At 43.5% G+C, this 26022-nt stretch overlaps 1 protein-coding gene across 1 annotated transcript; it reads right to left on the reverse strand.

The window, feature by feature from the left end:
* Window positions 1-239: 239 nt before the first annotated feature.
* Window positions 240-26022, reverse strand: T265_04369 (hypothetical protein; the record flags this gene model as incomplete). Its single annotated transcript, XM_009169090.1, has 10 exons — window positions 240-479; window positions 3060-3290; window positions 6323-6697; window positions 7291-7620; window positions 10516-10713; window positions 12109-12399; window positions 13633-13734; window positions 18204-18581; window positions 22019-22269; window positions 25872-26022. The coding sequence occupies 9 exons, from the start codon at window positions 22259-22261 to the stop codon at window positions 270-272; spliced, it is 2358 nt and encodes a 785-aa protein (XP_009167354.1).

Raw genomic sequence — 26022 nt, forward strand, 5'->3', positions numbered from 1 at the left:
GCTCTCATAGTGTGTGCGTGTTGCTGAAGACCGTGTCACTTAAGAGCTCAACCCTACCTGTATATTTGGAAAAAAACTAGGCTAAGTTTTATTTCTGGGTTGCTTCAGCCCTCCACTGTTCAGCGTAACGGAGGCGTCTCAGTCGTGAGACTGATGGCAGCTAACGAAGCCTTGTCGGTTCGATACTGATCAGTTGCGGACAAACACCTTATTATGTTGAAAGGACAATAGTTTTCAGAGGCAAAGGGAAAATTTATGGATGGTGTACATCATGATCGGTCAATTGTATACGGTGGTTTAATACAAGATGGTTGAATGTGGTCATCCAAATGTGGCGCTGTTCGATGGCCCACAATGCGTTTGAATTTGATGGTTTCTGGATGACACGGCGAACTGTGTGGGCGGGAATTTGAAGACCCCTTCTGTTCACGAATACTTTGAGATAGTTGTGTCATCTGTTTGCGTAACTGAGCCAAACTCTGTGTACCGGAGACAAAATTGACGAGAAAGATAAGTGAAGTAGTAGGTTAGTTAGTAGGTATTCGGTCAGTCATAACTCAAAACTTTGGGAATTTTCGAGGCCACAAGGATTCACTGTCATATGTGACAAGGAAGAACGAACGAAGCGGTCAAATCTGATACATCAATTGAAAGTTGGTGACGGTCATTCACCCAAATATGATTTTTCATGATTTCAGATAAGTGAACGCTAATCTCTTCCCACATTATTTGCTACAAACACAGAACGAAATGTGTACTGCTGCCCAGTGCATGATATAAGCGTATGCCCGTGACAAGCGTTCGTTGGCAAAAAGGGGTAGAGACGCCATCTCAAAAGAAAACTGAGCACTAGTGAGAAAAACTCACAAATGCCGCTTTAGGCTAGTTTACCCTTTCTAAGTACCAAGCCATGATGTAATGAGCAACTTTAACATAAGTTGCATACGCTACAACAGAACGCTATCAGAACGGTAACTGCGAATCAGCCACACTGCTGTTCAGGCACTCGTGGCTGAACGGTCAAGTCTTCAAACTAATATCCGGGAGGTCACAGGTCCGAAGCTCTATAAGGTTTCGTGAAATGTCGAGAGATATTTCAGTATATTTCAATACAGATAAAATAGATGTACAGTGTCTGTCGGTATCGATTGACTCCACTTACAAGACGAAATCTTAGTTGAATATCAATGATCAAAGGCGGGCTAAAATGGATTGATAAGTCTTGTCCTTGAGATGGGCAACTAAATAGGTAAAATCAAACGTTCATATATCACTAGCATGCAGGTCATTAACCGTCTTTCTTCTTTACGATAGAACTTTTGTACATATACGCGTGAGACAGTGAAGATGGTTAACACCGAGCTTCCCCGTAAAATAGCGACTTCGTATCGCCTCAGATGAGATTTCCTTTTGTGGTGTTCAGAAATCATTCTAAGGCAACAAGGAGACAATATCGACTAGGTTTAACCTAAGGTTTAACCTAAGAACCAAAGCGGACATACCTAGAAGCCTTGCATCGGTTCAGGCTAGATCCTGCATTGCGTAACATATGTCATAGATACATAATTTATGGAAAGATCAATGAAGTAGACTCGCCTTGAAATCCACCCATAAATCACTTGGAGACGTTTAACTCCGATTTCCGCCTACCCACAAAGATTAAGGGAATGAAAGTGGCAGAGAGCAATCATTTTATCTGTGGCATGGCACCAACCCACGGCTGCCTTGATAAAAACTAACGGGACACAATAAAGGCGCTAATCCATTTTGGTATGTTGGCTCAAGGGACAATATTATATTTTTTTAACTTGGACTATAACCAGAAGCACATCACGATGAGGAAATTCAGAGTCGATGATATCAAAAATGATCATCTGGCAAAGCGGATGCGTTTTGAAATCTAGATCAGACAGTTAGGGCACTTTTGTTTACCGGAAGCCCAGTTGGCAGTTTTCCGATTTGCTACACAAGGGTGGGAATAGTAAATACGTAATGGTGTTGCCGAAACACATCACACACACACTTTTCATTCCTTCCGTTTTCACACCTCACACCCAACTCTGTGAGGTGGACATCCTCATCTGCCTACCTCACCTTATGGCATCATTTCCACAGTATCGATTTTCAACACCTATCCAATCCGGGGTTCCATTATTTCATTTCTCCTATCAATTTATCTTCTAGACAAATACACTCACGTGCAAATCCATTTGGTTTTCACAAGAGACGCAACTGACTCTCTCGTTTATGGGATTCTACAAGTGAATCTGCTGCACACAGCCCAATTTGGGTTCAAGTAGAACATGAGGTTGACGGAAACTTAGGGACTGCGCCTACCTCTTATGATCTACTTGCAAAAGAGTGTATTTCTCGAAAACAGTGCAATTTGGGTTCAAGTAGATCATAAGGTTGACGGAAACTCGGGGACTGTGCCTACTTGATGAGCCCCAAGAAGGGCTAAACCGGTCGTGGGCTGTCCAAGAGTTTTCAGCAACCTTGTGCGTAATTTCCTTTATGAAAGCTTATCTCCTACTTTCTTCTTGTCTCTTTTTCTATGACGTACTAATTTGGATGACGGTACGCAGTCTAAACAGATGTCTCGAAAGTACCGGAACCACAGGTAATCATCTCAAACCAGCGTTTTTTCTCGGTATTTATTGCAAATTTTTGTAATCTGATAAACAGTGCCTTGTGCGAGAGCTCGTTTACATGTTGACATGAGCTAGCATTTGTCAAACCGAATTCAGTACTTGATGTTATATCTGCCCTAAGACTCTGAATTGGCGAGTATAAAGTTAATATTTCTGACAATTATGAAACCAAAAATTGTCTCAAAGCCCTCAAATAGTTAGCACGGGAACCCTAGGATTCAATGAGTTGGGATGAAAATCCGACCATCAAATCACATAAGCCTTCAAACAAGCCTGATATTGTATCCCATTCTTGGGGTTAAAATCCAATCAAGAAAATCTGAGAAACATGCGTTTGGTTCCAGTATAATGCTAGAAAAAAGATGCATGCGTTTGGTTCCAGTATAATGCTAGAAGAAGTTGACATACTTGGCGGCGAGTTAAGAGTCGCTCCAAATCGATAGCCATGGCATTGCGTTCCTGATTCAGAAGTTCACATTCCTCGGTTTTCAAACGTACTCGCTTCCGTTCCTCAACCAACTGCGATCGGATCGCCGTCAACTCCTGTTCCCGCTCTGCCAACACAGATGCAAGACAATCAGCCGGTTGTTCCACCAAAGTAATCATGTTTCCGAGTCGGTCAGCTTCCTTCCGAGTCAACTAAAACATAGAGAGCAGGATATTTGACGGTACTCAGTGTTCCACCAAAGTAATCATGTTTCCGAGTCGGTCAGCTTCCTTCCGAGTCAACTGAAACATAGAGAGCAGGATATTTGAACGGTACTCAGGCAGATAAACAAGAATATGGATGACAAAAAGAGGTATTCGGACGATTTTATGTAGCCTTTGCGTGAACATAGCAATACTCACAGGGATACTACAAAATATCTAGTCAAAATAGACAGTATTCCTTCTGTTTTTGCTGGATTAACTGCAATGTGATAATCATGGTTATCGGCTTTCTGAATGAGCCATTTAAAATGCAGTCATTCCCTCTTAAACAGACCACTATAAGGAAGCGACCAAGATTGGTCTTATACAAGATGTTAGGTCATTCGGAACCAAACAAATTTTACCTCTGCTCCTACAGGAAACGACCCTCCAGGTTTGTTTCGGATAACATCCGCTGCGATCACTTCCCTGCGTGACACTCGCTGTTGTCTGCAGGTTTCAAACTGCGGTGTACTACAAGTGAATCGTACCATAATGTTATTGTCAACCTTGGTGTCAATACGGCTCAGATATTCACTGAAGCGGCCACACAGTCCCGTATACTACAAGTACACACTTATGAAAGTATGTCCAATAAGTTACACTACTTCCTCTCTATGAAGCGTCAGTTTGACCGACATTAGAACAGGTAAGCTCAAAACAGATGGTTTGGAAGATTGTAAAGACTTTTGAATTGGTCAACCCATCGATGCCAATGGACTTTCTTGTTGTCACTTTCTATAAGTGTCTAGAGGTGAAGGGACCTGGGAATGATTGTAGCGCTAAGTCCCTTTCCCGTCCATAATAAGGATTTCAATCAAATCATGGCTGTACAGCAACGGAGCATCAATACTGAACACTAATCTCGAGCTGTCGATGATGACCATGATGATGATACCATGCATCCGCGGTGCATCCGATTAACCATAATGTAACGACCTACTCAAGAAAGCCACCGCGGGCGCTGTTGATGGAAAACCCTGTGAAGGGCTTTCCAAGAACTTTTCTTTCGGAGTGACTATCCCGATTTCCTCAGGCTCCCGCTGGATAAACCAAATCTGGCACTTCCGAAAGGCTGACTTCTAATTCCCTACATATTCGAAACGCTGGGAAGCGTTCATAAATTACTGGTCTGTTCGCAGAAGTTGGCAGTTGATAAGTAAGGAGACCAACATTACTTGGAAATCGCCAAAACGTAAGAATGACAATCCTTGAATAAAACAAACAATAACTGACTGGGAAACAATTTACTGACCGTCGGTGTAGGGTGCGCGACATTAGCGTTCTAGAGTACACGAACCGAACGCGTCTGATTCGGTTCGTCACGCTCACCGTTTTGTGTACAGTAAACGAATTGTTTCGATTGAAATTGTTCCATATTGTAGAGTGGATACTGTTTTTTCGCCTACGGCTGATAATATCTGTTATATCTGCTGATTCGTCAATCTGTGGTATCTGCTGCTGACCCGCTCCAGTGCCTAGTGTCGGAGAGAAAAGACTCACAGAAGGGAACACAACAGCTGTATTCCGAACAAGCGAGTGAGTGAGAGAGCAAAAGTTACAACGGCCCCACGCTATTTAAAGGGGACTTTCTGACATTGATCCAGGCTGTCTGATAGGCGTTAGTGATCACCCATCAACATCGATCGTGCCTCTGTGAAAAGCCTGAACGCTGATGACATTCGGCCGTGCTTCTGTGGCCGCAAGAACACTCATCAGGTTTTGCTGAATTGATTGAATGATTGACTGGCCTGGATGCTTGCCGGCTTTCCAGTTGAGTTTTTGGTGGAGCAGTAGGTTCCGGGCGTTCTGAAGTTGCTTTCAGGAATCTGACCTTCCTGATAATATCCAGTAGTACTGACGTATTATTTATGATAGCTTGTGCATCCACTGAGGAACTTGTACACTTCGTCATTCATTAGCTACTAAACTAGGTACAGGAAAATTGGCTCAATGACTTCGGTTTTGTGCTTATTCCCAAATTAAACTCCAATTCGCACAGCTGTGAAATTCTTAATTTAGCCAATAGAATTATCTGAAAAAGATGAATGAAGAGATTCTCGAAGACTGTGATTCACGGATGGATTTGACTTGGGTTGTACGGCTGAGGATTTATCTGAGTCGATCTGAGTCGAAAATATCCTATCCGGTTAAAAGTGCATTCGGTCCACGGAACGCGAAGCAACTTTGATGGTCGGTTGTTTAGAAAAGACGGTTTGGTGAATTTTACTTCAAATCATCATTGATTCTTGCTTATTGCAAACAACTGGTATGTTATCTGGTATGGATATGTTCATCTCTGCAAAATGTGTCAGTCTTTTAGAGGTATGAAGTCAAACGACTGATAAAGATGTTCACCAAGAGTGTCATAGACGAAGCTAAATCTTCAGGGTTTTAACGTTGCGAAAAGCCGGTAGTTTCTAACTGGGGTATGGTATTTCACCGTAGCGGTCTTGCGGTCCCAGTGGGGAAGAGGCTCAGTGTTCTGTAGTGTTGTGTCCACCTTATCCTGATTCTACAGCCCGTGTCCTGGGGCGAGATGGTTCAGTGATTGGAGCCCGAATATACTGACCGGAATGTTCGTGATTCGAACCCGAACTCTGCATCTCGACACCTACTGTCTAATTCGAACCCGACCTCTGCATCTCGACACCTACTGTCTCGTCTTGGACAACCTGGAAGAATCCCCGCCCTCGTGCTCCTTTTCGGGTAGCATGGCAGCTAGGCATCGAAAGGGTGTTACCGCTGAACGACTGTTTTAAATAGTTATTTAAAGCCCTGACATTAGTTAGACTCACCATGTGATTGTTCAAGTGTACTTTTTGATTGGAAAAAAGATTGGAAAATGGTTAACTGTGATTTATTAGTTTGAAACACAAAGCTAGAGAAATTAGGAACGAGTGTTGTACACAATGTAGGAAATTCAAAGACGACCTTTAAATCTATGCATCAAAAAGCAACCGGTCCCCATCTCCGCTTACCTCAAGTTCATTGATCTTCGCTTTGTTCTCCTCAGACAACCGCTGACATTGAAGTTGCAATTCTGTTATCTTTTTGGCCAATCTAAGTGAGTGTTCCAGACGTCGGCAGGCCATAGTGGGTAGGATGAAAATATCTGCATTTGAATTACTGGTTTGTGCGGTTGTTTTGGCCAATAAACAGTACTGCTCAATATGGGTTAACAACGTCTGGTGTCCGGCGTGACTGGCATGGACAGAATTTTCCCTATCCGTGACACATAACTCTACTGCTTCGTCCAACTTTGTCTCAAGAGTCTCGTACAACCGTAGTTTTTCTTCCACCGCGAGCAAGTTCCCCTGATGTGTCAATCGCTCCTGGGTTGTTTTTGCCTCCAACTGTTGAAGGAATACCAGCACAGAATTGAGTAGATCTATGTACAAATGTGATGTAAATAACGATTGTACAGTGAGGCTGTCACGTGATTGGCGCAACTGAATACCTGTGCAATTCAATTAAGACGCACTGGTTCTCCTCGTCGAAATCCAAGGGTTAGTTCAAACTCAAGAGTTGGTTGAAACAATGTGTCCTTCCGATTCATAGAGTGGTTTTCACCCGACCCTTATGCAACTTCTGGCCGATTCCACTTGCCTATTTCCATCAAGCACACTGGTGCAACTTTTACGCGAAAATTTGAAAAGTAAATCAAGTGTTGATATGTCATCAGCTACGCCTTTAGGGGTTTTCTGTCATATGGCTGGCGCTGGCGTTGAATTTGCCTGCCAACCCAATGTAAACAAAGCAGAGTCTCTGGCTCAAAGCTTTGGTAACGCCTACAACTTGTTCATTCGGCAGCCTACGTAGAAAGTTCGTTTGCAGCCAGTTAAAAAACAAGCTTCTGTAATACACAAAAGTGCAAACCTACGCATGTGATAGTTTTCTCTTTTAAATTTTCATTATTACTCTGCTTTTGGAAAGGCTGAAAGCTTACTTCATAGTACGCTTTTTTACTGGCATCCAGCTGTGCAGACAACTTTTCCACCTGTAGCAGGGCATCTTGACGTGCAAGCCTGATTGTTTCCAATTCCATCAAGGCACATGTCATACGTGTACCCAAGGTATGTGTAGAATCTATCGGTTCATGCGGCTGCTCTAGTGTCGGCAACATTTTGGCCATTCGCGTGTTAAGTAAGTCGACTTGTTGCTTGTATTGTGCTGCCTCTCGTTCTGCTTCTCGCAAAGACATTTTCACTTTGTCCAGTTCTGCGAGAGCCGCATCCCGTTGTTCACGCATTGACTGTAATTCTTTGGTATGAACGTCCTGGAAGGTAATGATTATGGATGCACTTTAAATGCACAGCCCGGTAGGTGATGCTTACCATTATGAACTGTTGTGTAATTAACGAAAGGTTGTGTGTTTCCGACACGTTCGTTCTTAAAAAACGCTACTAAGAAAGCATTTCAATCTGGTGGTGGAATTGCTTAACATCTCAGTTGATCCCGTCTTAAGCAGTATTGGATCATAACCAACTTGGGAAAGTAGAATAGCTTCTTTAAAAAAGTTAGCACCTGGGCAAGCACCTGTTATTGAACACCTCAAAGATATGCGGCCTCAAGTTCGGTTTTATCGTGATTAGATTGAGCAAACAACTCTCACATGATATTTCGTCCTGTGGCCAGCCATGCTGAAAACTCTTGAGGCGCTGTACAGCTGTTTCATCCTTTTTGAGAGTCATCACCAGCGCGCATCTTCCGAGGTTCAAGGGAGTTCCTCCTGGCTAGTAGTTTGAACGCTTGACTGTTCGGTACCGAGCGGCTTACCAGAACCATGGTTAACTAGTACAAAGACTGGATATGACACAATTCGCCCTTCAGTCAAAGAAATCACGTCACCTGTTGACTGCCTAATTGAGTGACGGCTTCTCAGTTGGATATTTCACTCTCCTTGTGAAAATATTCTCCCCCTGGTCTACTCACAGATTGATGTGCGAGGAGCAGTTTAGTCGTCATTAGGAATCATCAGCAGTGCGCATGTGACGAAACTCAAAAGTATTTTTCGTGAGGTGAGTCTCATTAAGGATGAAGCACCAGCACTTGGTTTTCCGTCACATGCCGACTCCACCAGCTGGATGGGAAAACTCAGTTTTGTTCCACTCGCTTTTTCAGCATAATCGGCTCCAATCACACAGTGAAATCGAAATTGAAAACGACCAATCCCCTAGCAGTGCCATCAATTAGGCAAATTAGGCAATTAGGCCCAAATGAGTACCAATCCACATCCTGAAATCGTTCTATCCCCCAGCTCTTTTTCTGCACTTATACAGTCTTTTTAATATCACTTCATTTTACGTCTAAACACCAGTTTTCATCTCAGGTCAAATAGAACTTCTCAACTACCTTCTAATTATTGATTTCACACACAGGTTTTAGCATCGAGTTCGAAGCTACTGAGTTACTTCCATTTTGATGTGCTCCATCGGTCTATCAGCATCAAGAAGTTGACGCAGCTGGTCGAGAAAACTTGTTCACCATTTGTTTCGACTCAAGTGCCGTTGACTTTTGTTGACATGATAGGCATGCTGATCCAAGCAGCGAGTAGCGAACTTATGTGATTTATTTTGTGATGCCACACATGACCATTGGAAATGTCGTTGACAGAAAGCACCGGATATGGCGAGATGTAATTATGAGTAGTCGCCCAGCTGTAGCACCCTTTTAGTGTCTAACTGCCATGCCACGAGCGCTTGAATACTGCCAGGTTGCCAAAGCCTAGACAGGGGAAGTCGAGATGCAGAAGTCGGGTTCGAACCACGGACCTTCTGGTCAGCAAACTCGCGCTCAGAGAAATGGTCAAATATAGCTTCTGGTGAGGGACAGTTCGAAATATACTTCAACGGATCAACCAAAATGCGTAATTCATCCCGGAAGGCAGCTATACAGGAATAATAATAATAATAGTATTCTAACAGAGAAATGTGTGAAAATGGCGTCGGCAAATGAAGTTTACTCCGAATCAGAAGAAGCGGTGGTCGCCGTACTTGTCAGGCTGTCTATAGGTTGGACACATCGCTTGCAAGAAAACCGATTGAGAACAGGGGGCAAAGCAATTCCAGAAAGTAAATGTGGGCCATACAAGCTTCACAAATCTCCCAGGATACCTGTGACCGTTTTAGATCATTCTTCGACAAAGTGTGCTACAAAAAGAAAGTTTCATGTTCCAGCTGTTCAACTGACAGTGCACAGATCCAGAAGAACGAAATGAGGTCGAAATCAGTCGTGAGCTAACGATGGGTTTTGTTATATCTGACTCCTGTCGCCGCCCCAGTGTCTAGAGCCGGAAAATCATGCCTATAAGGAACACAACAACTATATTGTGAAGAAGCGAGTGCAAAAGCGTGAGTGCGAAAATACAACGGCTTCAAGCATTTTTTTGGGAGGATACTGTTCCTTGGTCCTATTGTGAAGAAGCGAGTGCAAAAGCGTGAGTGCGAAAATACAACGGCTTCAAGCTATTTTTTGGGAGGATACTGTGTCCTTGGTCCAACGCTGTCTCGCGCTGTCTGCCTTTGATATAAAGGCTGACGCGCGCTCCATATTGAGGCGGCTTGGCCGTCTGATCGGCATCTTGTGAAATTAGGGTCTCAGTAGATGTCGGACATTCAGAGGCTACTTTCAGGAATCTGACCTTCCTGATATGTTTCCATCAAACTTAAGAATACTGTACGATACCTTGGAAATCGTTCCAAGTAGAACACGAAGCCTCGTTTTTGCAGCACCGTCAGTCGAATAATTGCATAAACGTGACATTCAATTAAAAATCACTTGGGTATTCCGTTAAAACCAAATTAGTTTGTAAATGCATGTACTGCGAGTCCAACACAGGGTTGACTTGGCCTAGCCCGAGAACTCTACAAGAGGCGAAACCGGCCGTGGGCCGTCGAAGAACTTTGATCAGCCTTATGAGTAGCATGTTCTGTCTAGACGATTCCAAATCAACATCGAATAATGGTTGTATCATTTAATCAGATAGGAATCTAAAAATGAGTATCCATCCATTCTGTTTGCTTTACGCGACAATATTTTGCCCGCATAAACTTGCCTATTTCGCTTGTTTGGATAAGAGCACAATTCCATTTTGTAGATTAGTAAATAAAATCTCTGTAGCGAGACAGTATTTTCATCTAATTTGGCCTACAAAACCATGCACGAGCCTTACCGAAAGCATTCTGCACTCTCTCGTGGACATATCCTTCAGCATTTTAGCCTGTTCCATCAATTGCTGTTCCAAAAACTCTGCATTCCATGTTCGATTTCGAGCGGATTCCACTTCAGTCTTCCGCACAGCCAAGTCGTTTGCTTTGCTCTCAGCCAACCGCTGCTCGGCTTTTGTAAGCTGTTCCGTTAGACTAGTTATCTGTTTTTTTAAAGAAAGAACAAGATCCATTTCGGAAGGTTTGGTGAGCGAGAGGGAAGTGAAAAAGGTGTACTTGTTACAACATACAGAATTCACGCGTCTGCCTGAGGGTGGTGAATAGTTTGAACTTTATCTGGCCTTTTGATCGACTATGTGACAGCTCAACTGATTGCGCTCTTGTTCCGCTAACCTGATCAAGTGCCCGCTTCAAATTTTGCCAGCGATACGGTCTGCGAACTGCAATTCTATGGATTTCGCTCAAGCATACCAACTGCTATTTGTTGTTTTAGGCGTGTGGAACCACCTTGGTATTCTGTTCTACCCATTGTAGTTTGTTCTACTCTGCTGAAAAAAGGGCACCCTTCTTCAGGAAGGCGCAGAACGTATTTCCACTGCAATGCCCTTCAAGGAAACTAGCCCCCTGGAAATTAGTCCATGTAGCTTTCAGTTCATGAAATGGTCAATCCAAAAGAAACACAACAAAGCAGATATCCCTTGCATTTGATTTCGATTCACTTGCATAGCTAAGCTGCTGATATCATCAGAACCGCTGATCCCTATTCTGTGACATTTTAGAAGTGGAATCATATTGGCTAGATTTGTATTTCAGCATAGGATCCGAGTGAGAACGTTAAGATGAAACCCTAGAATGTGTAAAAAAAAGAACAAATTTTGTTCCTCGTTGAAAGCAGGCCAAGTAGCACAAAAGTCAACGGTTCGCTGCAGATGATGAAATTTTATGGCCAGATCAGTGGAATCTAAGCAAGAAGTTTGAATGCCTGAGGTATCCACTTTTGGCAAAGTATAAATTTTGATCAGAGCTCAGAGAACCAAGTGTAAAGAGCATCCAAGACGTTCAGCTTAGTCATAGTTCCCGAAAGGAATAAGCATAAGGAATCATGTTCTATTTAAAGGTACTTCATCACGAAAATGTAAAAAAGTAATGAATTGCAAACACCCCAAAACATAGAACGTAATAATTTCATAGAGAGATGTGTTCTTATGAAACAGCAAATGACTAGGAACCCGACAAGTGTTGATTTCACGCGAGTTACCTTACCCTACATCTTGGCGTTGTTGCATCTAATCCATGTTACATTTGAGTTCCGAAATGCTGTCTTGTGGGACCATCAATCAGCTTAAAAATCAAGCCGTCGTCAGGATGGCATGTTACCATCATAAGGTGGTGGCTATCCACAAGATATACTGTCTTCCTGTGAATCGGCATCAAATGTAGACGCCTCGGTTGTTGGTTAGTTGGTTACATTGCAAATAGGTAGTTTGGTCAAACATTAGGTGTTTTTATGAACAGCTTACCTACATATTAAACTAGCTTTTGACAAGGGTGAAGTTCTTTATAAATTCATGCTAACAAAGCACAACTTTGAGCCTCACCTGATTCATCAAGTGTGTTTTATCCGCTTGAAGAAAGTGTATCCGACGTTCGGCAAGTTCAAGTTCGAAATCCTGATCGGCTACAGGCGCATCGTCCGTAACCAGTCTGCGGTTATTCCTGCAATCAGTCTTATCTCCATACAGGTTGCTATTATGGTAGCTAAACAAATGCTCTTGAACAGCCTTATTGCTTTGTCCCACGTCTGAGTTTTCTGCGAGACGCACTAATCGGTGTTCGGCAAACTTGTTTGGTCCCAGTGATACAGCTGACTGAATTTGGACCTTGTCTCTCTTAAATAAAATGAAGAGTACATTTAATTAGTTGGGGGCATTGAGTGGACGAAGGTAATTAAACCCATCCCAAAGGATAGAGGCACTCATTGTTTTCTGCGACCGATCGTAGTGACTTCAATAAGTTAGGCACATGCTGACTACTGTTGCTCACGAACCAATAAGACCAATGAAATCAATTTTTTGAATGTATAGTTCACATACATACCAAATAATCAGTAAGCTCTGTGCAACAGGATTAAGCTATGGTAATTACATTGCCGGGCCTGTCTTGATGGGAGATGAAACATGTCCATTGCTTCTCAAGATCCCACAGATATTTCTCCAAATATACAAAAAGTTGACAAATCACCATCGCAAAAGTTAATATCCATTCTATTGTGGAAAACGAACTTTTACATCTTCAAAACAAGAGTGGTGTTGGCGAAATCCATGCAGCCCATTTTTTTCACAGTCCACAATCTGATGTACTGGTGCACTGGAACCTTCCGGTTCCAAGAAGTGATGCGCATCCAGCCTCGTTACATCATCATCAGCATCATCATCAGCATCATCATCAGCATCATCATCAGCATCATCATCAGCATCATCATCAGCATCATCATCAGCATCATCATCAGCATCATCATCAGCATCATCATCAGCATCATCATCAGCATCATCATCAGCATCATCATCAGCATCATCATCAGCATCATCATCAGCATCATCATCAGCATCATCATCAGCATCATCATCAGCATCATCATCATCATCATCATCATCATCATCATCATCATCATCATCATGCGGGATACTAGAAAACAGACCTGGCTGATAGGAAGGGATGTTGCCAGTATAATGTTTCGGATCGTCGTCGGGTCTAACTCATTTATTTTCAGAGAACGTCATCGCAAGATAAAATTGACTACTAGCACTTAGCGCCACATTTCTCGATCAACGTTATCACACCAGTATGAGGCAAGGCTAAAGTAACCAATCACTTTGAGCCCATCCCAAAGCGTCAAACCCATCAAGCAGGCGCGAAACGCCTATCCTTGCCTATCCTGACCACTGTCAGTGAAACTCCGGATTGGTCTACCTCGTGATGAACCATAAGTCACAGATCGATGAACGCTTGTGACTAAAGTACCTATCTTCAAAGCTCCGTCCAGTAAGATGAAGTGAGGAGAGAACAAAGTAAAATGAGCGATTTGAAGAGCCCAGCGTTAGAGGGTTGCGTGTGTGACTTACCGGTTGCTCACTGACTGATGTCAAATGCCTCTGTGATGTTGCGCCTTCGAATAATATCGTTTCAGCTGCCGCGGTAATCTGCCTCCGTAGACTAAGTATCTCCTGTGAATAGAGGTGGAAAAGAAAACACAACACCACCAAAATAATATTAAGGCAGTTATAATGGAAATACCAATGATAGTTGGAATAAAAACAAAACGAATATTCTCACCGTAGTGAAAGAGATAAAACCGCAAGAATGAAGTGGTTTAGCTTTCGGAGGATCGTCATTTTCACTGCAAGAAACCTCTTCGGTCGCCAACGATCCCTAAAAAGGTGTGACCCATTGTATTATCATATGGCCGAGCGGTTATATGAAGCCTTTTTTGTTGTTGCCCAGTCAACATCGTACTTCGGCAGATAGGATTAAAAGATTCGACGAACTGGACCACCTCCTCTTGAAGAAGAATGATCAGAATGGACTTGGGCTAATGTGCTGCCTACTATACAGCCGAGACTTCATGCGGCTCCAAGTGGGCGGTGTGCTTATGAAGCACGTCAATCGTTTATAATCCATATCTCTCACCGATGACTTCAAGTATATGAAAGTGGTTATGGTCAGGCATTTGGACTCTGGAGCTCGTTTAGACCAACTGGGGACAATCGAGGACCTCATGCTTTTAATGATGCCCAAGTGTAGCAAGTGAAACCAACTGGGTGAGGTAAACATTTGGTGGGTGAGCATTCATATCGATTATCTTGTTCGACGGCCCACCGAGTGCACCCTGCATAAGCAATAAGCACTGAGGAACCCAGGTGTGCAAAGGAGAAGTCGAGTGAAAGGAACAAACAAAACCACGCTAAATGAGCTAGAGGGCCGTGACCGCGCGTAACATGTAAAAGTCTGAAGTCAGCGCGTGCGGCCAGAGGAGCCAAGTAAAAAAGATAGTACCAGTGGCAAAATTTTCTTAATGCACGTGCGATTTGTGCGACAGTGGAGGAGCTTTTTATCATGGCTTCACAGCCACTCATGAAAATGTAATAGGTGGGGCATCTGAAGTGAGAAAAACTGATGGATTGGCCTACCCAATAGCTAGGGGGGTGAACACATGCGAAGTGGCTGGTCGATCTGCACTAGCTCATGTCTTTAGTTGACCTTTGTCAGTGAACTGACGAAGAACACATGCCAGCGATGTTAGCCACACCAACCCGTCGGGTGCTAGCTAGCACAGATCCAAAGCACCGGCTACTTCAGTATGTTCAACATGCTGGGTATGCAAGTACCAGATGATGATCACCATTTGATCTCAGGCCAACGAATGCAAACAACCCGAAGGAATCTGTTACTCAAACGCAGAGCTCCTAGGGACAAAACTCATTCACAGTCGTCACCGGTTCGGCCAACTTACTTTTATTGACGTACCCATCAGAGAGATTTGCTGCGTCCGCGGACTCACCTGTTTTTTAACTGTTGATGAAGGGAACGCAACACTGGTTGTCCATGGTTCTAAAAAACGAGGCTCTGTCTAAGCTTTTCAAACTGGCACCGTGAACACCTTAGCTGCAACCTAGAAGAACAATTCAAGTGGAACCACTTGGAATCAACTTAGTGAAAAACGACGACTGATGGGTGTCGCTTCTAAGGGTGATTATTTAGCACAAAAACGTTGGGGTTGACGAAAAACAGACTATTGAGTCAGTAGGAAACATGAAATTTTTGGCGCAGAACATACGTCTCGATTGGGTAGTACTCGAATCTAACTGACATCTCTCTTCAGCAAGCCTTCTACTACAAGTACGGATGCACAACACTAAAGCAAGGCATCAGCCAAGGTCAAATTCATAATGAAGCATCGAATTCCGATGTTGTATTGACTTCAGTGAGGAATCGATCCATCTTGAACCGGTGCTGAGTGTATTTATACCTGTGAACTTAGGTTTCCTTTGATTTGTTTCGATTGCTTCTGATGCTACAGTTAGCAGTAACACCTCTCGAATACGCCACTATTCTACTGGACTGATTTATCCATCGAAACAATCCCCAAGATGAGCGTACTCACAAGTACGCCATCATTTCCAACTTGGATTTGAAAATCTTTGAATTTTAAAAACGTTGTGAAAAAAGTTTTTCAGACAGTGACATTTCAGGAATGGCAGAATACCAGTAGGATAAAACAGATACAACCAGACTTCTTGGTAGCCCAGGATTTAGCATCGCGAGCTTTCATTCCGAAGATTTAGGTTAAAATCCTTGCAACGACACCTAGAAAGTAGTACGGTGTTTGTTTTGGACATGTGGTGGAAACAAAGTAGGATGGCATCAGCTATTCCACTGTCCGCTACTCCTCCACAGCTGAAAATTCTTCGCAAATGCGGTGGGAAACAAAGCCTGTAAGAACTAGCACCGTTCGGTTTGTCGGTAAAGAACACGAGGCCGTGTAACGGTCCACTGGGAGCTCTCTCCTGAGTTCACCACATCAAGTGGTGTTCGACAGGGCTACCCTCTTCCACCTTTCCTCTTCGAATTCGTCAATGATACGATCATGGAAGACTCACTACTAGCCTCTAATACCTGTGGGGTCGAAGTGTTCCCTGGGGCTCCGCTCGCAGACATCGAGTATGCAGACGACATAGCTCTTCTAGGATCTGACCCCCTTGTAATGCAAACAATATTAAATAATCTAAATAATTCTGCCTCGCGGTTCGGCATGCGCTTCACACCTGTAAAGTGTAAAGTGCTACTGCAAGACTGGGTGGACTCGAACCCTAGCCTCGTGCTTGCGGATGGACCGATTGAGGTAGTAGACAAATTTGTTTGCCTGAACAGCTGTATCAATCCCGGTGGTCTCGCGAAAGATGATATTTCCATCCGGATTGGGAAGGCCAGAGTGTCTTTCGCGAACCTACGTCACCTGTGGCGTAGGCGTGACATCAGCTTCTCTGTCAAGGGTCGGGTTTACAATGCTGCGGTGCGCTCCATATTACTATATGGATCAGAAACCTGGCCGCTGCGCGCTGAGGACGTCAAAAGACTTTCAGTGTTTGACCATCGATGTCTTCGGAGCATTGCCCGAATCTGGTGGGAACACCGGATCAGCAATGCTGAAGTACGTCTAATGGTATTCGGGAGAAATAACTCACCCTCGATAGATGAACTGATCACGCTTCGTAGGTTGCGCTGGCTTGGCCACGTGTTGCGTATGCCAGTCGACAGACTTCCTCGAAGGGCACTTTTCGCACAACCACGTGAAGGTTGGCAGAGAGCCAGAGGCGGTCAAACAATGACTTGGTAGCGAAGTATGGAAGCCATTACCAGCAAACTCAGCTGCGCTGATCACTGCCGTCTTCCTGGATGGAGACCCCGAGACGGGTCAGATCAATGGCTAGAAACATTTTCAGACATGGCGCTCGTGCGTCCAAGCTATTGCCTCCAACACATAGCTCCTTTTCCAACCCCCCACTTGACAGCCCACTGACAGTGCTGGATTTATGCACCAATTTATCAGCTCTCGCCTGTAATGCGCAGCTACCTACCCCGCTTCAAATCATCGGCAGCTACAACCACTGTACGACGAGTACGCGGTTGTTACAGCCGACAGTGATGATGATGATGATGAACAGTAGCTTGTGCACTGCTACCGGAGAGAAATGCTGTTGAAAGAAGGGAAGCAAGTTTGGAACACGATGTCATTTTTATTGGATGGTTTGGCAGAACACTGAGGGTGGAATTTTATCGGCACGTGCAAAATCTGGTACCTTTTATTTTAGCCACCTCGGCGTGGCATCACATTCATTGTGTAGACAAATTAACACAGTCGGCAGCACCAAAATCAAAGTGTTTGTTGTATTCTTCATTCCTGTGCTAATTGAAGGGAACGCTCTAGGTGGACGAACAATACATCAGCATTTTCTGACCGCGGGGGCACCACGTTAGGTTAGCCGGAGTGAAGGGCATCGTACGACAGAGCAACAATAAAGGTCTCGGTTAACTACCAAAGTTAGCCCCCATCAAAAAGAGTTAATTGAAAAGATCGAACTATTGGAAATAAGAAACTTTATAACATCAAAAAGGCTTTGAGTAGGTTGTGCGTCACACGTGGATTTCATTGACAGATAAGGGCGACATGATTTCGGTCGCAGTTTCGGGACTGACGGTGGTAGTCAATGAACAGAAGAACTTTGAACGAACTTCGTATACCTACAAGTCTTCTGTCCTGATACTTTGTACATGTGTTGCTCCAAAAAATAAAACATGTCACTTCTCACAAGAATGCTATTGTCTTTGATATCAACCAATAAGACACAAGACTGGAAAGCCAGATTTACAGTTCTTCCGGAAAGATGGCCACTTTTAGTAGTTAGTGCTAAATGAATGGTGTGGCTGCGTGCAACTAATATACTACCATGTGTCACAGACCCAGACTACCGGATTGTTGACAACTCTGTGCTTGGTCGGGTTACGTACAAGATGTATTCGAGCTTTAATCCAACTCACAAACTTCACGAAATCTAGCTTCGAATAAAGTGAGAAATCCTCCTGAAACGATTGATTTAAATATTGTTTAGTCATACAGAACGCAGTGTAAACAAACCTGAGCAAATAGTCCAACAAGCCGATGGAATTGCCACTTGGCATACAGAGGAAGCGATAGTTTCTCCGGATCAGCCGAGACAAGCTTTTCCGCTTCCATACCGTTCAGATGCGAGTAGGCTTCAACGTCTATTTCAAAAGTTCCCTCACAACTCCTTGTCATGTAAACAAGTCGATCCGTGGGTAATGAATCCAGTAAGTCTTTTAGTGCATTTAGTTGTTGAGACAGGGAGGCATTCTCATTGGCCAGACGCTTTTGACTTTCTGCGGCTCGCTGTAGTTCTGCTTGGACTTCAGATGACTGAGCGGCAATCTGTAGGGCTGCTTCGCACCGCGCCGTAGACAATGCTAGACGTCGCGAAAGTACTTGAATTTGATCCTGAAATGAGAAAGATTCATACCTTTTGGTTATAGTAGACATTGGGCTGGACGCATGACGCAGTAGCTATGACGAGGGCTTTGTTTAGCATTATGGAAGTTGTTTATATGACATTAGACTACTGACAGAGCTTTCTTTCTTAATTCCCTAACCCATGGTTTCCAGTTCACTGACACTTGGGTGGGTACCGGCTATCGAATCGTTCATTAGGGAGATGTCAGGCAACCAGTAGAGAGCTAGAGGGCCAAGGTATTCCTGAGTAGCATGTGCCTAAAGGGAAGCACAGGAGGGGTGGTTTCTGTGCGAAACCGAACGCCGGATCTCGCGGTCAGGAGCTCGAGTCCTAAACTGTTTAACGATTCCTATCTCCATATAGTCGTAAACCAAATGCAGTTTAATATAATATTTTAAGTTGTGCAACTGTAAACTGTGCCCAAGGCACAATAACCTCGAGAATATTAACCTTGAACGAGTTGCATACTTTTTTAACGGCCTCCATAATATGACGTATCCAGCCCGTTCGGAGAGAAAACTCCTATGTCAATGTACTACTGACATTCTTCGTTCCGAACACCTTAAACCAGGTATTAGGCTGCAAAAATACCTCAGCATCCGAATTAGACAAGTTTTGGTTCAGCGAAGAGCAAAAACAAAACTGGCCTTCAGCAGTTCTCCTCCTCCTGTTCTAAAATCAAATGTGGATCGGGGAATCCACACGGAAACTCATAAGTGGTGCACTATCAAATGTCGAATCTACACTCGGACGTACAAAATTAGGTAGTTAAGCTTATACTGCCGGTAGAGGCATTTGTGGTGGCGGGTGCACTAAAAGATGCAGTATCCTCACAGGGAGCTTAATCGGGATAACAAACACTGTAGAACGTGTAGCGGATTGTCTAGCGTGCCAGGCAAAGTGTTTACACTTATTTGCCTGTCAACTTCAGAATCAGTGCCAATGAAAATCCACAATACTCATTTATGCTGAATACGAATTTTGGTTGAACATACAGTCAAGACTTAAATAAAATAAGATTGTTTCTCCACAGGACACGCTATTTATGATGAGAAAATTTCTGGAGCAAGACATTTAGCCTCCAAATTTTTCTTCACCAAACTCTACTTAACAGGTGATTGTCTGTTTGTTTCACTTTTTTGCTAGCGTTTTATTGTAGGTAACGTTCGAAATTTCATGTCTCACATTATCATCATCATCGTCATTGTTAGCTGTAATAACCGCGTACTTGTCGTACAGTGGTTGTAGCTTCCACAGTTTCGTTCACCGATGATTCGGGGAGGTGGGGTAGGTAGCTGAGCTAAACGCGACCGCTGAAATGAGTGGCGTGGTTTTACACTGTCCAAATCTAGAAACCACCCATAAGTATCCAAACCAAATCGTCCAACAGGATCCCAATGTTCGAGGGGCTCTTAGAGGGGGAACCCCAAAGGGGCTGGCCTATTGATCAGCACAACTGAGTCATTTAGTGAGTAATCTATGGAAGCATACAGAGGACAAATCACATAGTCCGATATGCAAACGTGTTAACTTAATAGAGCTTGGTAATTTAGCCTCGTCCAGCGCATGCTGGTGGAGTGAGTGTACTACATTTACCTCGTATGCCAGTGTTCCGCTGGTTATAGGCCCATGGGGCCAAGCTAGTGAGTTGATGTTGCACAACTAATGACTGTGAAGCCCAAATCCAGTGTTACAAAAGTACTCACGCCATGATAAGGGTAAGGCTATTCGAACAGGAATGGCGTAGTTGCAAACAAGATAATACATGTCTTTTATCTGTGCTACTGGAGTGGGTATTCAGTGCCTATAAGTTGTTTTGTAATGATAAACAATACCCTAAACAGTCAGGAAAAGGTTAACGTTCAACGCATGCAGAAATAATGCGTGATTAGTGCTCAAGCACTGTAAAGTTGTTGATGAAGTAGGTGAATGCAAGAGGTATTGTGATTCAACTTGACACTTTCTCAATCCAAATGGACTCCAGACACAAATCAGCTGATGACACTGGCAAGCGAGTAAGTAAATCGGACAGTGGTTCATAGGTTAATCCGCGCCTTTTTTGATTGCAAGGTGAAGACAAAGGGCTGCCAGTGTTTGAACACAACTCACAATCATTGCCACAGGTTCTGGAGCAAGACATTTAGCCCCCAAAGTTTTCTTCATCGAATTTTATTTAACAAGTGATTGTCGGTTCGTTTCGCAAGTTTCGTGCAGCAAACTCAGTGAACTGTTGGATGTAGTCTCAATAGGCCAAGGATTCTTAGGGCCACAAGAAGACGTAACACCTCTTGTTGCCTTCTATCAGTGTGTCAAACCTAATATTTCTGGGTCCACTGAGCGTATCAGCTAAGGCCCATCTTCAAGCAGCTTGGGCGACCGACTTTATTATGAAATGTGAGCAAAAAATGCCTCCAGATTGGTACAACAAATGTTCCACTTATAGCACCCATGGTTTAGCAAGAGTACTCTTTTTCGAGTTGTGTCGTTTCACTCGATGAGGTCAAAGAGATTGGATACACATCATCTGTGCCAAAGTGATCGGTCGAGTGCTTAGAAAGGTTGAAACTCGCCTGTAGATTCCAATTTAATTATCCAAGACGGATCAGATCCTATATCTAATATGAACCCCTTAAGTAAACTGAACGGAACTCTGCTTTTCACAAGAAAGAAATTGAAATTGGTCAGGAGTAACTAAATCTATTTTGTAGTCATCAGTTTGTAGTTCCAAGATCACTTCTAAAATTCACCTCAGATCCTCGGCGAAGATGGCGAAATATGATGCACAACCTACCTGATGAACATACCTATTCAGACTCTTGACAAATGAGACGCGAAACTAGCTGAAATCACCGCTTTCGGTGGAAATATTCGACATATTTCAGTGAAGAGTAATTCGTCTAGAAATGTTAAAGGGAAGTAAGACAATTTGAAGACAGCACAAGAATGACTTGAATACCAACTGAAGCAGTATGGAAATAGGAGAAAAGTAAAGTTAACACGGACATACATAGCATACAAAACTATGCCAGATAATATCAGGAAATTTGACCACTACGGTTTCAAAGTCGTCACGTAACAGCTAATAAGTGTCAACCAATGAACGTTAAAAACCGTGAACTCAAGGGGTTCCTGATCGATCCTGTCTCATCCACCTGAGGATTTCCACTCCAGACAAAAAGCGTGGAGGACTTGCTGGGTTCTGCATCAAAAATAGGTAAATTTTCATCGCAGTTTCAGTATCTTAAACATACCACGCTGTTAAATACTGTTGAATGTTTACTTGTGGATTTTGTAGGGCCTAACTACAGGTGGTTATTAGAGTAGTTTGTACCAACATTAGGGACGAAGGTGTTTATTCACATATGTTTGAAATCGTTCGTGACAGTATCGTCAGTATGAGCACAACCAATGAGTGTGTGCTTACCTTGAGATCAGCCTCCAGCGTTTGGGAGAGTAGTTTGTCGCTCTCAAGCAACGTGATTTTGCTCACTAGCTGAGAGCGCAAAACTCTGATTTCATTCTTCAGTTTTCCGCTGGATACCGATTCAGATGAGGAATCTTCATAACTGTATGTGTCGTTTTTATTCGGAAAATTGTCGGTGCCTTCGAACGGTTGTTCAGGAACAGTTCGAGAGGAACAGGGATTAGGTGCATATTCATCATTCATTGCGTGACCTGGAAGGTTATATAATTCCCGTAAAGGTATGGGTAAATATGGGCTACATCCTAAAATCAAACAATACTGACGGAATCTCGGGGACTGTGACTACCTGATGAGCCCCAAGAAGAACAAAACCGGTAGTGTGCTTTCGAAGAGTTTTCAGCAAGCTTGTGAGTAGTTTTCTATGAGAGAACATAAACTAATTGATACACAGGTGTCTAAATAGCTCACACATCTATGAGAAAATTAGACAATGGTTCTTCTTCCCCAAGACATTACAATATCGTGGGCTAGGTTGACGATCAATTAATTGATTAACATCAGGCTTCCTTATAGTTCCAAATAGACTTTTTATATTTTTGTAGGCAGTTCGACAAACTTTGTTTCATCCGCATGAATTATTCTGATATGGCTAAACGTGACCTACAGCACTCCTCCGCCTGTCATTTCTACCAATCCAACTGCCAATATCGGCGAACAGAAAAAAATTGTCCAGCTGTGGCACCCTTTCGGTGCCTAGCTGTCATTCCACACGAAGGAGGCACGAGGGCTGGGGTACTACCAGGTTGCCCAAGCCTAGAACAGGGGAAGTTGAGTGGCAGAGTTCGGGTTCGAACCACGAACCTTCCGGTCGGCGAACTGAGCAATAACCAAAGGCATTGAGCGTCCTTAGCCTCTTCATGTACTTCCATCTGCTGCAGCCATGCTGATAGTCGACCGAGTCATTGGGGCTGTTTAACTCCTAAAATTCAAAAATGAAGATGACTCTTGTCCGTCAGATTCAACCATTCTGGAGCTCGTTTTCCTGTGAGCAGTTTTTTAGATCCAGTAGTTGTTTTAACAACATTTAAGACACGGTCCTGCTAGAACCCAGACGATAAATGACCGTTACACATGGCGACCTTCAAACCTCGGTGCGAGTCGAGTTCAAGCCTCTTGAGGACCTGGTCAATGCGATGACCCTGAAAACTCCGATCTTTTGGCAAGTGTGATCCGCTGGGCTTTCTGTTAGTTGTTCTGGAGTAGCCGGTGATACAGAAGATGATTTTTGTACATTATGGTGTATATCAGTTGGAACTTGAATGTTTCTGGATGGGCTATGCGATGCCTAGCTGCCATTCTACCCAAAAGAATCACGACGGCTAGGATACTGCCAGGTTGTCTAAGCCTAAACAGTGAAAGGGGAAATATCCCCTTCTAGAAAACACGGGTACATGCACTTAGGGGTAGTCAGAGCAATGATGACGTCATGAAAACACCGTATTCAGTCTACCGGTCATGAGTGCATGTGTAAAGTAAGTTTATCATCGTTGGCTTGTTCGCTGAGCCAACGACCATCTACCCTACCTGAGCTACCAACATTTTTCTCCATAGTAAGTTTATCATTTACACATATGTGATTCGGAATGCCACAACTGCATAGAAGACAAAAATTTCGGCGTATTTCAGATTCAAACTTAGGTTATATAGAGAAAGAGGTTATGGTGGTAATTTATGTGAGCTGATTCTACGCTATTTTTGGGCTAGACGCAGTCCAGCGTTTTAGCCCTAAGGACGGATGCACCGTTAAAATTTCTCGTTAAGTTCAAGTCATAGGTCACCTTTCATCTGCGATAAGAATAAAGTCAGAAAGCTCACTTTTATTGCTGACGCCAGAAATTCAATCCAGTTTCGGGTTGACCGGGTTATTTACCAGTATGGATGTGGGAGTATGTATACTTGCGGTGCCTCTGACTTGAGTCTTTTAATTGCATGTTGACTCTAACTACCAATTCATATTGATACTACCCGGTTAAACATTACCTCATTTGAAGGATCTCAGAAACCAAAACCATATTTTCCCATAATTTTCTGTAGGCAAGAACGTGAAGGTTCATGTCACTGCAGTTCTGTTCACAAGTGAGGAATACATTAAGTAGCATTCTTGTTGAGATTTACTACACTGTTACCTTGATAGTTACCTTACTCACTGAAAGGTACTCGAGGATATGTAGCAGTATCAGCGTTTAGAAAACAGTGGCGTAGCCAGTGACCAAATCCATTTTAAGGCTAATGACATGGGACTGAATGGGATGCTCGCTTGTCCGTATGGTCGTGTGTTTCAATATGTGGTCCTAACATTACAATCAGGTCTCTTGTAGCACCGACCCTATACATAGAAGTCCCTTAAATTCAGTACATTCAGCTGACTTTCCTAGTATTAGTCATGCTCTGTTACGTCTCAGCCGGATGTAGGGACCGCTTGAAACAACAGCCAATTTATAAACCAAGTTTATATCTTTAAGCTTTTGCACCGCTTCCATTTTGTACGATCCGCCAACCCCCAAAGCATTTACCCACCGGGCGTAGCTGAGTTTGAGATGTTCGAACGGTCATTCGCACAGGTGACTAAGAGCATAACTGGAACCTGAGGGACACCACTTGACTCTTCTGTTGAAGTGGCGGAATTTTTCCCTCACGCTCCCACCACACTGATCGTATCCTATGTTTAGAGCTATTTTCTCCACGACACTTGGGAAGTGCTGACCAAACAGGCGTTGTCGACCTTAGCAGACCGTGGATGCTATTCGCGGCCTCCTGTTATATTCTCAAAAGCTGACAAATTTGAGTTAATTTGCCAGCCATCTGCATTTTTGGCTAATATTTGTGACACATCTTGCGGGTGACATGTTGGAATAAGCGCGGAGGCACTGGATGTCTCCTCTGGTAGCAACTTTGAGATGAAAATCTTGACTCATTTGCGTTGCTTGTATTCTTGCATGAAAAGTTCGGGAGTGTGAAATCTTTGCTCCTTGTGGAAGCATTGCCTCCGCACTTCTTCAAGAACATGTTCATTGTTTGTGCTCGGAATATAAGCTGGCCTCTTGTACTCGATTACCTACCGAATCGAAGTAGCTTTCAACCCTCTGAAAGGCTTTCGGCTCCATGTTCGGAGGACTCACCCGAAAATGGTGGCTCTCATCTCGTGACATCGCGGTGTCAGCGTGCATTTTGAGACATTTGCATGGGTATTTCATGGCCGCATGCCGACTGCCTCCATCCTGCCCATTGAACTAGTCACGATGATCCCTGGTTAAATTACAAAAGTCGGATTGTCAAATAATTTTAACTGGTGGCAGTTAGTCATGGATTTATATGGTACCAACATTGCTTCAACGTCACTAAGGTAGTCCCGTGCATTCCACAGGTTACTGTGCTGGGACAAAGAGTTCGAGCTTTCCCCCTCCGCCTGTTTTGTACAGCTGGTACAGTATTCTCTCCTAAAATAGTGCCATTGACTGGCACTGCTACTGGCCTACAACAGCACCTGATGTAATTCACAGGATCACGACCCCCAGTCAATAACCCGTCAGTATCCCAAGCACTATGCGGAGAATGTCTCTATAACTATAACCTTTTGGGTACTCAGTTTTGTCCGGAGATCAACTAGTTGATCTAGCATTTGTTCAAACAGCTTCCAAAGCTGAACAAACCAGCATCCATCCGAAAACCTTTTCAAGAGCTTTGTTCGATCATTATGATTCATAAAATCCGTGACGAGGTCTGATAAAAGCCTTCATCAGCCCTACAAATCGATTTGTAGAACCATGATCGTAGGAAGGCTTGTGAATCTTACCAAGGTTTTCATGCCATAGGAGCACCGGACCTCCGAAGGAACTTGTGCATCATAAACTCTGCAAGCGGAGGCTCAGTGTGTGAGGCAAAAAGTTTATTCGACTACGGCAACCAATAGCAACCGATGTCCGCTGTACGATGCTCCGTTAAAC

This window comes from Opisthorchis viverrini (genome assembly GCF_000715545.1).
Source record: "Opisthorchis viverrini unplaced genomic scaffold opera_v5_71, whole genome shotgun sequence".
In the NCBI taxonomy this organism is placed as follows: domain Eukaryota; kingdom Metazoa; phylum Platyhelminthes; class Trematoda; order Opisthorchiida; family Opisthorchiidae; genus Opisthorchis; species Opisthorchis viverrini.